We start from the raw sequence: 13,653 nt of genomic DNA on the forward strand, positions 1-13,653 counted from the left end.
GCGTAAAATCGCAGAAAAAAAATCACTCGCCTAACACTATAGGAATGATAACACCCAGGAGAGACATACTGTAAGTTCATGAAAGCAATCAAAGAGAGCAAAAACACAAAGGTCCAGGAAATAGCAGCGTTGAACATGGTAAGCACCTGCTAAAGTCTGGCACTCCTCGCAAACACTATGGGCCAAATGTAATGGGGTGAGCGTTTAGAAAATGTGAGAGTTTAGCAGTAAACTCTTACATTGGTCGAGTATATCTTCAAATTGGGAAAACATCTAGATGAGAGTTTGAATCATGAGTTTTTTTAGTTTGCATGTTCTCGGACTCTATTACATTGGCTGAGTGAGAGTTTACTGCTAAACTCTCACATTTTCTAAGTTTTAATTAGAAATTGGTGCAAATCCTTGTATTTTGGTTTTGGTATTGATTCTAAATCAATAATACGTTTTGGCAAAAGCACACTCAAGTGTTTTAGTTTTGGCTATGGATCTGGAATTCTATAAAAATTGATAAAAACAGCTAAAATCATGTAACTTGGATCTATTTTTTATTTTATAGTAGTATTATTGTAAAAAACATTTATTTTTCAGTCATTTCCATGCAATTCTGGACATTTTTGGCATTCTTCAACTGCATGTAGAAGATTTCAGCAGCTACGGCAGTTCAACTTCCAACATGACACATCTAGGAAACAGAGTGGCAGTAAATTTTCATCAATGAAGAACTAGATCAGTGGCCCTTGGGAGGTGGAGTATGTATATAGTTAAAGGCAAGGAAAGGAAGGATTGATTCGTTGTTAAATTTAATTTAATTTTTTAATTCCAAAGAAAATGTATGAGGGAGGAGGGGATGCAACAGGATCCGAGCCTCAGCTGGGGATTTTCCCACCAGGCTTGGACTAAAAATTGAGGCAAAACATTAATATCCTGACAAAGGATTTCATGGGTTCTGCATTTGATATAACTCCCTCTCGCAGTGATTTGGGCACCATTTCAAACTGGAAGGAGAGCTCACTCTAGACTGCCAGAGCAGAAATTAATAATTACAACTAGGTGAACATGTCCCATGTTTTGCCCACCCAATAAACTTGGTGGTTCAGAATTTAAAAAAAAAAAATCAAAGGGGCATGCAAGAGATGCTGTCTGTGGCCATAAAAAATTCTGGAAATTTTTGGCATTTATCAACAACATGTAGAAGATTTCTGCATCTATGGCAGTTCAACTTCCAACATGGCACATCTAGGATAAAAGAATGGCACTGCATTGGCAGACAGCATGACAGTTTAATAAACTATATAAAATTGTTTGTAGGTTATGAAACCAAAAGACAGTCAGCAATGCCCCAATCAGGGCATAATGCAAAGAAAAGAGGTGCAAGATGGAATTGTCCTTGGTCCCTAACACACTGACCTTTCTGTTGTATATATTAAACAGGACATGCACAGTTTAACAAACCAATCACTTCAGCAACAGGGACTGCCACTTGTGGTTGAAGTGATTGGTATTTTTGGGCCCCCACAAAACATGCTAACAATGGGCATAATGCCACTAGCAGTATTGTCAATTTTCTCTACAGTCAGAATAGGTCATTCTCCTCATCTGATTTTGCACTCTAATCAGTGTGTACATCATCCTCACACAATATTAATTCATCCCTGGTAGAACTTATTTATTTTGTTGACGTAATTGGCGGTAAAGGTCTTCCTCATGGAACTTCTAGTTCATTCTGATGAACATCATCCTTTCCACATTTTGAGGAAGTAGCCTTCTATGCCAAACGATGATAAAGTTCCCGGCTGTACTGAACACTCTACACACACTGGAGTGTGGGCTGCTTAAGTAATGCAAGGCCAGTCTCTACAAGGGATCCAAATTGTCTTTTTTTTCCTGGCAGAAGTCAAAGGGACTCTGTGAAATGCCTATGTGTATGGTGTCATGAAAATAATCCTCCACCATTCTTTGGATGGTGACCCTATTAGATGGAGTTGTGATAGCAGTTTCACTAATTTCCGACAATTCTTTTAGACCCGACCAGATTTCACAATGTTGTGTTGACTTCTCTGTATCACAACTGTGTCTTTTGGGAAAGGTGAGTTTTTTCCTGGTAGCTGCAGGAAAAACTGAAGGAGCAGTTGTCATCATGTCATGTACACCTTGAGCCAACAACTTACTCATCAAGAGCTCTTTGCATCTCTTAAGATCTGGGTCAATTGGATAGAAAGACACAACATATCACTTAAACCTAGGAACAAGCACATTCACCAAAATATAGTAATTCGATTTCATGATATTGACAACCCTTTCCTGGCGAAGCAAACAAAGGACTTGATATACAAGTCTGACATACTTAGCAATTCACTTTGTTTAATCTCCTCCTTCAATTTCTTGAGCTGATTTTCCAAAAGCTTAATTATGGGAATATCTTCACTCAAGCTAGTAGAGTCTGAAGTCACTTCGCAGGTGGCTACTTCAAAGGGTTTGAGCACCTTGCACAAGATGAAAAGCATTATCCTCTGCACTGGACTAAGGAACACTCCCCTTCCTTTACCAATGTCATGGCTTGTTGTATAGCTGTGGATGGCTTTTTGTTGTTCATCCATCCGCTGGAGCAAATAAAGGGTGGAATTTTAACTGGTTACCACCTCTTGCTTCACTTGGTGGCAGAGCATATTAAACTGCTCTTGCAACTGCTACAATCTTCTGCATGCTGGAGCTGAATGGTGAAAAAGTCCCACATTTTTGGGTCACAGACAAGATCTCTTGCAGGCCCTTGTCATTTTAAAAAAAAAAAAACCCACCAAGTTGACTGTGTGAGCAAAACATGGGATCTGTTGGAAGTTATGTTGATGGCATTGTCAGAAGTCACAAATAATAGGGAAAGTCCAAGTGGGGTAAGCCATTTTGCTATGACATTTCTTAGTTTTCTAAGAGGTTATCAACGGTATGCCTCTTAGTGAAGTCGGTCATACACATTGTGGCCTGCCTCTAAATGAGCTGGCATTGTGTATTAGATACTGCTGCTGCTGATAAAGATGAATCACCCACCCAGTGGGCTGTCACAGTCATGTAATCTTTAGTTTGCCCACTACCACTTGTCCACATATCTGTGACTAGGTGGACAGTGGGTACATTGGCATTTTGTAGGCCAATAATTAGGTTCCTGGTACAGTCGAGGAATGTTTTTTTTTGTAAAATGGAACTGAGAGGGAATTTGGTACTGGAGACACAGGTCCTCAATTAAACGTGTGAAACCCACTGCATTAAAGTTGGATATTGCATGCAGATCGCATACTATCATAGCCATAATTGCATCAGTGATCCATTGTGCAACTGGATGAGAGCTGTCATACTTGCTTCCCCTTGCAAAGGATTGTTTCACAGTCAGGTGTTTTTTTTTTAAATAGTAGTCTTCTTGGTACCCTTCTGGGATGAAGAATTAACCCAAGCAGCAGCATGCCTAGCACTGAAGGATTCTTCTGCGGAATCCTGGATAAGGGAGGAGTCACCTAGCCATAACAAATTGCATGCAGCACTACTTCCGATTATTACTGTGAATATTGAGGATGAAGGTGTTGGTGGTAGAAATTGCAGGTGCTGGGATCTAGTTGAACTTGAGAGAAGGGAGTTAGATGATGCTGGACTGCTTGTTATTTTTTTACCACATTTCTGATGTTGTAAAAAAAATGTCATAAGTTTGTTGCAAATGAGGTAACAGGAGGTTCCTAGATGGTTAATGTTCCAACCTCTGTGGTTTTACAAATGCTACACATGGCTTTACAATTGTTGTCAGGATTTGGGGAAAAATAATTCCACACATAAGAGTTGCATATGTTTGTCCTATGCCCAGGCATGACAATAGCCTTCCTCTTACTATAGCCAAGAGCTGCTTCCACTGGTGCCTGACTTATACACACAGCATCCTCATCCTCAACATCCTCATTAGTGTCGGCATCAGCTACACAAATATCCCCCTCATCCTCTTGCACTTCCTCGGTGACATCCTCAATTTATATGTCATCAGCTATAATTGTGCTGCTCATCCCCACAGTTGGAGAGGGAGCAGGAATAGTGGAAGGTGGCTTCTCTGCGAGTACAACAGTATCAGAAATGTCAGGCTCACACAAAGCAATAGTGGACACACTAAGGGGTACATTTACTAAAGTGAGAGTTTTTAGAATTGAGTTTTAAAAGTGATGTTGCCCATATCAACCAATCAGATGCTACTTAACATTTAACTAGCACTTTCTAGAAGATAATAGCTAGAATCTGATTGGTTGCTATGGGCAGCATCACTTTTAAAACTCACTTCTAAAAACGCTCACTTTAGTAAATTTAACCCATTAGACTCTCCTCAGGGATTTTGTGACATTTCTGTTTCTGAACGCACAGTTTGTTCAACTACCTTAGTGGTTTTCATTTTTTTTACACCTTTTCTAGACTCTGAGTGAAAAGGTCTTGCATCACCATGAGAGGCATAGGAAGATGCTTCACTGACACTTGCTGAACCACTTCTCATAAATAATGGTCACTTCAGTCTCTCCTTGCCACTGCGTGTGGTGAATGGCAAGTTGCTAATTTTAGGTTTTTCTGAACCACACTTTCCTTTTATTAGATGTGTTCTTTCTTTAGCACTGAATATTGTTTTTTAGATGTCCTGACATATACCCTCTATGCCCCTGAGCATCGGCTTTAGTAGATGATGTTGAAGGACTAGCATAGTCATTGTGACTGGTGGCAGCAGCTGCAGAGACAGTATTTAGTCACTCTTTTCTAAACTGAACATTATCCGTTTTTCAATTTGCAGATCACTGCGTAGCTTATATATGCACATGAACAAAGTGCACTAGGGTAAAGCGCACCAAATGAGTACAAACAATAGAATTTATCTATCTAGATTTTTTGAGGTCGCATCTTAATTTAAACTGAGTGGATTCACATGGCTTTTATATGCACGTGAACAAAGCGCACTAGGGTGAAACACAGCAAACAGTACAAACAATATCATTTAACTATATATTTTTTGGATTTGGATTTTTTTTATGTCGCAGCTCAATTCAAACTGAGTGGAGTCACAAGGCTTTTATATGCACGTGAACATATTTACTGGTGGATTCAGCACAGCCAATTTACAGCTAAGTACAGTGCAGCATACAGCAGTGTGTCCCCCTAGACATAGGGAGAGGGGCCCTAGATTGCACACCCTAAGCAAAATGTGAGGTGCTACCTGTTGAGACTTGTAGTGCTGCACGCAGAAAACGAAACAAATGCAGATGCACACTCTAACCATGCAGAACTTAATAATAATACTGCTAAATTGCATCAAAGAGGTTCTTAGCATAATGATGGCCATAATTATGGGCCTGCCCACCATACACAGATGACCTCCATCAGGCAGGCCCGTACCACTCCTATGAAACAAATACAGGGCACGGGACCCCCAGGCCAACCCAGCAGAACCGCCCCATGGCATCACGCTAGTGTGAGATTTAAAGTGAAGTTTAAAGAATAATAAAGAAACGCCTATGTGTTAAGTCCTACATACTGTAAGTAGGAGGTTATAATTAAAAGTGTATAAAGTTCTACATATATAAAAAACAAACTAAAGAAGTGAAAAGTGTACATTTATAATGTCATGAAACAGTCTAGCCACACCAGCCCAGAGAGCCCCGCACCCCAATACCAGTCCCAAAACTGACACACAGCATATACATAGTAGGTCTCACCCTCAGTGTACCTTATTAGATGTGTAGTCTTGGAGTGCAAGGATTCCTTGCCCCCCTATACATATTGACTAATGGCCTGATTCACTACAAATCACTAATGCAATCGCAGCAGCTGTGAAAATATGCTAATGACTGCAAGTGCAATGCTGATGCACAGTCAGCATAGAGATGCCCACTACCTCCTACTACTGCATTCGCACATCTGTATTGCATTGCAATCCCCCGTATACATCGGGAACACCGAGTAACATTTGTCCCTCACACAGATTTACAGCAGTTTTGACCTTACTTGGAAATTGTCAACCTCATAGCACGCAGTGAGTACTCTGCTGTGATGCCGTCACAGTGGCTACTTTATACATGCCCATGCAATGGTGTCGCTCTGACCACTCCTCAATCACCACCCCCAAACTCTGCCCTGATGTCACTCACTGTACAATGACTCTGTAACTCCATGAGTTATTGCAGAGCAATCGCAATTCTAACTACAATGAAGGTGAGTGCACCCACCAAACCAACTGCATCTGGATTTATAATTAGTCATTTTTTCCCACCAAAAAAGTAACAATTACCACAAAATAAATAAAGAGATGATGGAGGGTGGGGAATTTTCTTTAGGGAAAGAGGTCTGAGTTTTAGTCTTATTGTTACGTTCTCCATGGAGCTTCTGTGTAAGACCCCTAGAGTCACATTGGTGAGGTCTTCTGCCAATAACAGCCACCCACTGTTCCCTTAGAGCTGAAAATACTCACTGGTACTTACTGTAGGGGGCCATTTGGTCTTAAACTCGGGACAGTAGGGGCTTACACTGCAGGATCCGGTCTATAGATCTACAGTAAAAAGTTAGACAATGTCTAGATAGACCTCAGATGTCAGACAGTCAATAGGTTGACAGGGACAAAATGTCGACATGTAAGAATGTCAACTGATATAAATGGTTGACATGGTTAAAAGCTCGACACAAAAATGATCAACACATTTTATTTAAAGGTTAAGTTTAGGGCTAGGCCCTTACCGGAGGGTTAGGGTTAGGCACTTACCCCAACATTTATGATTAGGCACTTACACTGCTGGTTAGGGTCAGGCACCAGGAAGGAGGGTTAGGCACATACCAGAGGGTTAGGGTTAGGCATAGGAGGGTGGGTTAGGGATAGGCACCGAGGGGAGGGTTCAGGTTAGGGTGAAGATTAGGGTTAGAAAAGAAAAAAAACATGTTTTGACCATTTTTGTGTTGACCTTTTGACCATGCCGACCATTTATACCTGTCAACCTTCTTGCATGTTGACCTTTAGTGTGTCAACCTTTTTTCCCTGTTGACCTATTGACTATCTAAAATCTGGTGTCTATCTAAGCTTTGTTTCCCTTGTTTACTGTAGATCTTTCATTCCACACCCTCATATGGCAGTCACTGTGACCACATAAGTTTAACGGCTGATGATGGTACAGGCTTATGCTTTGTTCAAATGTAGTAATGAGGTCGCAGGGAGTGACCTTAATGCAGACTGGTGATCAAGTCTACAAAGGTGCGGCCTTGAGGGCTGAGGTGCAGCTTTGGTGGCAAGTTGCGTTCTTGAGGGCCGATGTGCAGTTCTGAGGACCAAAGTGCAGCCCTAAGTAAAGATGTGGCCTTGAGGGCTGAGGTGCAACCTTGGTGGCAAGATGCAGCCTTTAGGGCCGAAGTGTGGCCTTGAGGGCTGAGTTGACCTGGCTCTAGATGGTTGTGCCGCAGGTGCAGACTAGAGGAGATTGCAGCATGCTGGAAGCTTCCCTAAGTGAACTCAAAGATGTTCAGCAGGTATCACAGCAAAGGCAGGAGTCTCTCACGGTTAGACACTGACATTCAGGAGAAAGACTGACAGGAACCGGGAGCACATGCTAGGAAATGCTAAAACCATCAAGATTGCACTAAACCAGCAGGCTTATAAAATATAAAAAGAATAAAAACCCAGCGCCAATAAAGCAGAGGGATCAGACAATAATTCAGCAGTCAGATAAGGTTATGTCAACCTTATTAAAGTTGAATAGCCAAGTTCAAGCCAAGAATGGCTTGAAAAAGGCTACAGCAGTAGCCAAAACGCGTTGCCGTTCCGTTATAGGAGCCTGGAGATCCTACCTACATTCAGCGTTTATCTGTACCCATTTTTCTACAAACGAGCCGGTGGCTATTGCCCTAATTACCCTCCAGTCTATTGGGACCTACACTGCCTAAGGAGCCATTGGATCTGCAGTTCAGAACCGGAGGGACGTTTACCTTCTTATTCATTGTTTGTGCTGCCGCTGCACTGAGACGTCTATCACCTGGCGCATTGCATGCAGGTGATTATCATCGTTAACAGCTCCCACCTTGCAACACCCGCCTGCTTGAGACATATTTGCTCACTCCAGAGAAGGCTGACTATTGGCATCTTACATCGCCTACGACCTTCACCGGTTACCGCACATGCAGGTGCCCTCCGTCGTCCACGGCTCCCACTTTACAGTTTCCCGGATGCTGACCAACTTACAGGTTTGTGTCCCCGAAGGGAAGCAACAGCTGGGGCACAAGAAGGTAACAAGCTGCGACAGTGGCTTGTGACACATAAAATTCACACCTATAACACTATCTATTGGTAAAGGCATACCAGTTGACCATCACTCAAACCAGCCTAAAACCTGGTGGTTTAAGCTATCCCAGGCTAATGACAGCCTTCTTTTTTTCTTAAACAGTAATGTACGAGATTGGCGCTTTCTGTTTTTTTTTGGGATTTATATTGGAACATGCTCAGTATAAGTGTACTCCATACTGAAATACCTACTTTACCATTTTCTTTGAGTACACTATGAACATTCCTGTATTTATTCACTTCCAGTTACATGGTAAAAGCAAACATTTGTTTAAACAAGCATAATGTACTTACTGTATGTATAGATTGTCCATACCTATGTAAGCACTTAGCTTATGTGTCTTACTATACGCAGCTTTAATCATAAAATTATGTACACACACAAAGGTTAGTTACTATTACAGTATTTTGAAGTTAGATGCTAGATTGGCCAAGATAATAGAAACATTTATTACTAATTAACTATACATAAAATTCAAACAGAGGCACTGGAAGTAATAGGACCCATAGTAAATGAAGTCCAAATAATATATATTTAGGAAATCTACTGTAACATGATATCATATAGTAGATGTATAATACTGTACTTCTTTTTTATACAAATTATACACTGTAATAATGTAAACAATCTAACATACATTACTTTGATCTCACCTTTCCTCTGAAATGAGCACACACATCAGAAACATCAGGGCTCATTATCCAAAATCTTTGATGCATTTGGCAAACTTTAACACTATAGTTCCCTTGGACTGGTTTCCCGTAGGTATATCTAAGAGGGATTGGAAACAAATAGCATGTAAATATGAATATGCCATAAAACACACAAAATTCCATTTCTCTCTATTTTTTTATTTGTAAAAACAAAGTACAGATGTATCCTCATACACTTTGGCTTCAGTCTCACTAAACTGCCCCTCTCAGCGTGTAAGGTCCCGGGCAACTCGGTCTTGTCGACCAACTTTCTTGCACAAAATTTGCTTCTTATTTACTTAAATAACAGTGCATGTGACTGGCGCCAAGTTCCCTGTGAGCTCTGATAGTAAATGCAGATGTACAGCCATGAACATTAGGAGCTTTTCAACAAGGCCCCTCAGGAGAAGTATTTGGAATTGAAAGGTAGTTCCGGCTCTATCTTTGATCTATTTTAAATAAAAAAAAACTTCTTGATAGTGTTCTCGGTTTGTTTCAGAGATATATGAAAAAAATTAAATTCAACAATACTGTGTAATAATAACATAAAGGAATTTTGTTCCCATAGGATACAGATGTGCCCTCGTCCTTTTTTGGTGATTTCACCATGGTTTTACAGTGGTTGCAGAATGTAATATAGAACCTGTCAATGTTGTCATTGAATAACTCCGGATCTATGTGTATTATTGGGGGAAACACATATAACAAGCCTGCATAGTGCAAATCAGTATAGCCAATGCAAGGTCCTACAAGATTATGTAGTATACTTACCTTAAAACGGAAGTAAAGTGAACCTTGGACATTTATTTCTCAGAACCTGATGTGTGTCGGTGTTAGATGGATTGACAATGAATTCACGGAAATCAATAATAGTCCTTTTATCCAAAAATAAAATACTCTTGCAAAATCCAGTTACCAAAATATTATTATTTTGCTGTGGTGTGGTCAAATTGCGTCAAATAAATATTCACAAAGGTAAAAGGATATACTACAGAAACATAAATGCTATAAAATACATAATTAAAAAATTGATTATAAAAATAAATAATAATAATATCAATGAATGAGTGGAGAGTACTAATGAGTGGTTTCCCAGCAACACATTTCACAGAACCAATGTCTGCTTCCTCAGGCTGATGGCTATGGAATCAGCAACCTAGCCCTTAAGTTGGAAACTATGAGTGTGTTGATGATGATTGACAGAACACTTAATTCTAGTTAAAAAAAAACTAATTGAAATGAGTGAAATTAACTTAATAATGCTGATATAAGTGCGGCTAACTAGTACTAGGATTGTATATATGATATATTAATTAACAATATGTGAAATGAAAATGTTCAGAGAAATGTATTAATAAATGAGAGGGGTTTAAGAACTGGGGAGTGGGTTGTGGAGATTGCGATAGCAGAGAGCTGTAAAATGTCTCTATTCTGAAGGCAAATGCAGAGATAACCTGTCCGAGACTACAAACAGTGGAAAGCTGCATGCCGATCTGCGCTACTAATGCTTAGTGGCTGTCAACGGCGACGGTTGCCATGGTGATTTACAACAAGTGACACTGAACTACATAAATAAAACAACTAGAAGCGACAAAACTACTTTGCTAAATTACACTGATCAATTTTAAGTGCGGCATATGTACATCTGTGTGCGAATGAGTTTTAATCTGTATATGAAGTGCTATGATGCAGCAGTCGCAGCTTTTTCTTATGCCAAGTTCTGTTGTGCTTCATTTGAGTCATGGTACGTGTTTAAAATTAATTCCTGTGTGGTTAAATTCACAGCCCAGCAGTGTAGAACACTTTGAAAGCTGTTTTGCTGTGCATGCGAAGGGAATATGATGCAAATTTAAAGAAAAATTTGCTACGCTACATCTGTCATAACAGCTCAGTGTCATTCGGTACTAACAAAATAGGCAGAACACCCCCCCCCCCACACACACACCAGGAGGGATTATGCAGAGATAGGCAGAGCTGTGGATAATGTGGGTAGAGCTACACTGAGGGTGGGAAAACAATTGATGTGTAAACAAGCTTAAAAATTCTCAAAGTTTGGGCTGTGGAGGTGGTTATTATAATAACGTGTCATCTACAGTATCATATCATTTTTGAAACGCTGATCTGGGGTGGGGCTACAGGGCTGGAAAGGCTGGCTGGACTAGGGGGAGCACAGGTCAGGGAAGGCTGGGTGGCACAGGCCAGGGAAGGCTGGACCTTAATGGGGGGCACAGGGCAAAAAAGGCTGGCTGGAGTAGGGGATCACAGGGCAGGGAAGGCTGGCTGGAATGTGGGCACAGGGCAGGAAAGGCTGGCTGGCTGGACTGGGGGAGGCATAGGACAGTGAATGCTGGCTGGAGTAAGGGAGAGGCACAGTGCAGGGAAGGCAGGCTGGACTATGGGAAGGCTAGCTGTACTAGATGGAAGAGGTGCACAGGGCAGGAACTGTGTACCTACCTGGTTTCTTCCGCGGGCCCAGAGAGAGCGGGGGGGGGATGCCCAGGTGGCAGCAGTTCAGGTATGCAGTGTGCACCAGCAAGAAACAGCTCTGGTGGCACTTCAAATTTGGGGCCGGATGCGAGACAATCACCACTTGTGGATGGCGCCATATTTAAAATGCTGCCGGTGGCGCTGTCTCTCCCTGACTGCCAGTGCATATCTACACCACTGCCATCCGGGCCTTCCGCTCTCTCCAGGCCCGGCAGTGCCACCCCTGGCGGCAGCCCTGCTGAGAACACATCTACTGTATAAAATTCAGTTCTGTGTTAACCTGTGACCACTTGTGTTCAGCTTCCAGCTACAAATAATGGGCCTGATTCAGGTTGTATACTTTGGCACAGCAGCTGCATCTTTGGATGCTAGTGCTGTACAAAAGTATACTAATAAAATGTAATAATTGTGATTACTAGAGCACACAGACAAAAAAGTGCAGCATTCAAAGAAAGGTAAAAGGGGTTGGGTATGAAATCCCGGCTGTCGGGATACCACTGTTCAGAATACCGACAGTGGCATCCTTACAGGCAGAATCCCGACACCAATAAGAATGGCTGGTAAGTATTTTATCTATCCCTACCCAAACCCCTACCCTAACCCTCCCTCCCCGGTGCCTAAACCTCTTCTTCCCCCCCTAGTGCTTAAACGTAACCTCCCCCTTCCAGCACCCTAATCCTAACACTCCCTCCCCCTAATGCCTAACCCTCCCCCTAACCCCGCCACCTAACGCTAACCTCCCTCTACACCCTGATACTTACATTGGGGATGCTGACGGTTGGGATATTTGTGCCGGGATCCCAACCTGTCAGGATTTCGGTGCCGGTATTTAGATCATCAACATCCCGCACGCCGGGATGCTGACTACATCCCGGTAGAAGATATCACCTTCCTCTATATAATATAGTCCCAAATAAATGTCCTGTATTTCTCTTTTTGTTTTCTGTGTTCCTCAAAAAAAACCTGCACACACACACTTCTTTAGCAGTGGAGTTTGTTTTACCTGTGGTGGAGAAGTACTTAACTTTGTTTGAAATCAATGAAATCTCTATTAAATCTTTTTGGTTGTTATTGAGGAACATAAAGAACAAAAAGAGCTCAATCTTCAATAAAATACATGTATTCAAAAACATGCTAAGCACAAGTTCGGATCAATATCAAGACCATTGGTCGCAATCAGGGCTGTAGTGAGCCTTGTCAGGTACCGATAAATTTTTGGGGTGTGGCCTAATTTCATTAGGTGTGGCCATGTCTCCTTACAATTTTTTTTTATTAAATTAGTTTTTTCTCGAAGTGCAGTACACAGGAGGGCACCATGTGCCCCGCAGGGTAAATCCAGGAAGAGGGTGTGATCAGTGCTGCTGCTGATCAGCTGCATTATCCACCCTGATCCCTGCACAGTTTTTGTCACAGCAGCGTGTGCAGAGCTGAGGACAGTGACACTGTAGCTGACAGGTAAGGGAGGTGAGGAGGGCGGCAGGCCTGGTTAAATAGTACCCACTACCTTCGTTTCTGTGCCTCTGATCGCAATGATTGCAAGATCGCCATTTGAGCAAGCCTAAGCTTACTCAGAGTTGCCTCCTGCCTGCTTGCAAAGCCAGTAAATCTGCATTGGGAGATATAGACACTGGCCTTGGCACTCCCAGAAAACAGGGGTGCTGTGCAGGCAGCACTGCCCCATCCCTAAATGGCAAGCTGCGGCTTGGGAACATTGCGTAAGATGAAGCAGAACCCTTTCTGTGTATGCACAGAATGGTTCATGTGCAATCCCTCTGGATTCGGAGATGTGCGCAAACCATTGGGTTTGCGTACATTCGGAAATCAGGCCCAATGTCAGGATTATTATAGGAAGGGTTATTTCCTATTTTGAACATAAATGTGCATATTATAAAATATGATGCTTGAACACATGGACAATCTTTTTAAAGTTTTAAGTTTACTTATAGTAATAATGCTCCAATTGATCATTGTTACCTAGAATAATACATTATATAGAGTAATACTGTACATTATAGCTATGTCTCACTGACACATAGGTTAAACAAGTTGGATATATGAAGTTTGTTTCCAAATTAGTTGCATCTGACATCACAATCTCCCACATAACTGTAAAACTCAGGTGAGGTTTCCTTCTTTAGCCTGTACCAATT

The 13,653-nt window shown here is 41.6% G+C and overlaps 1 protein-coding gene across 1 annotated transcript in view; it reads right to left on the reverse strand.

Moving 5' to 3' along the window:
- LOC148518857 (alpha-2-macroglobulin-like protein 1) overlaps nt 1-13,653 on the reverse strand; it is a 241,494-nt gene that overhangs the window by 199,856 nt on the left and 27,985 nt on the right. The window contains exon 8 of the mRNA XM_088476941.1: nt 8,978-9,095. Within this exon, the coding sequence (XP_088333067.1) occupies nt 8,978-9,095 (118 nt within the window). The remainder of the gene's footprint in view (nt 1-8,977; nt 9,096-13,653) is intronic.

The sequence above is a fragment of the Taudactylus pleione genome, unplaced genomic scaffold, assembly GCF_031769625.1.
Source record: "Taudactylus pleione unplaced genomic scaffold, aTauple2 ptg000198l, whole genome shotgun sequence".
NCBI classification, from domain to species: domain Eukaryota; kingdom Metazoa; phylum Chordata; class Amphibia; order Anura; family Myobatrachidae; genus Taudactylus; species Taudactylus pleione.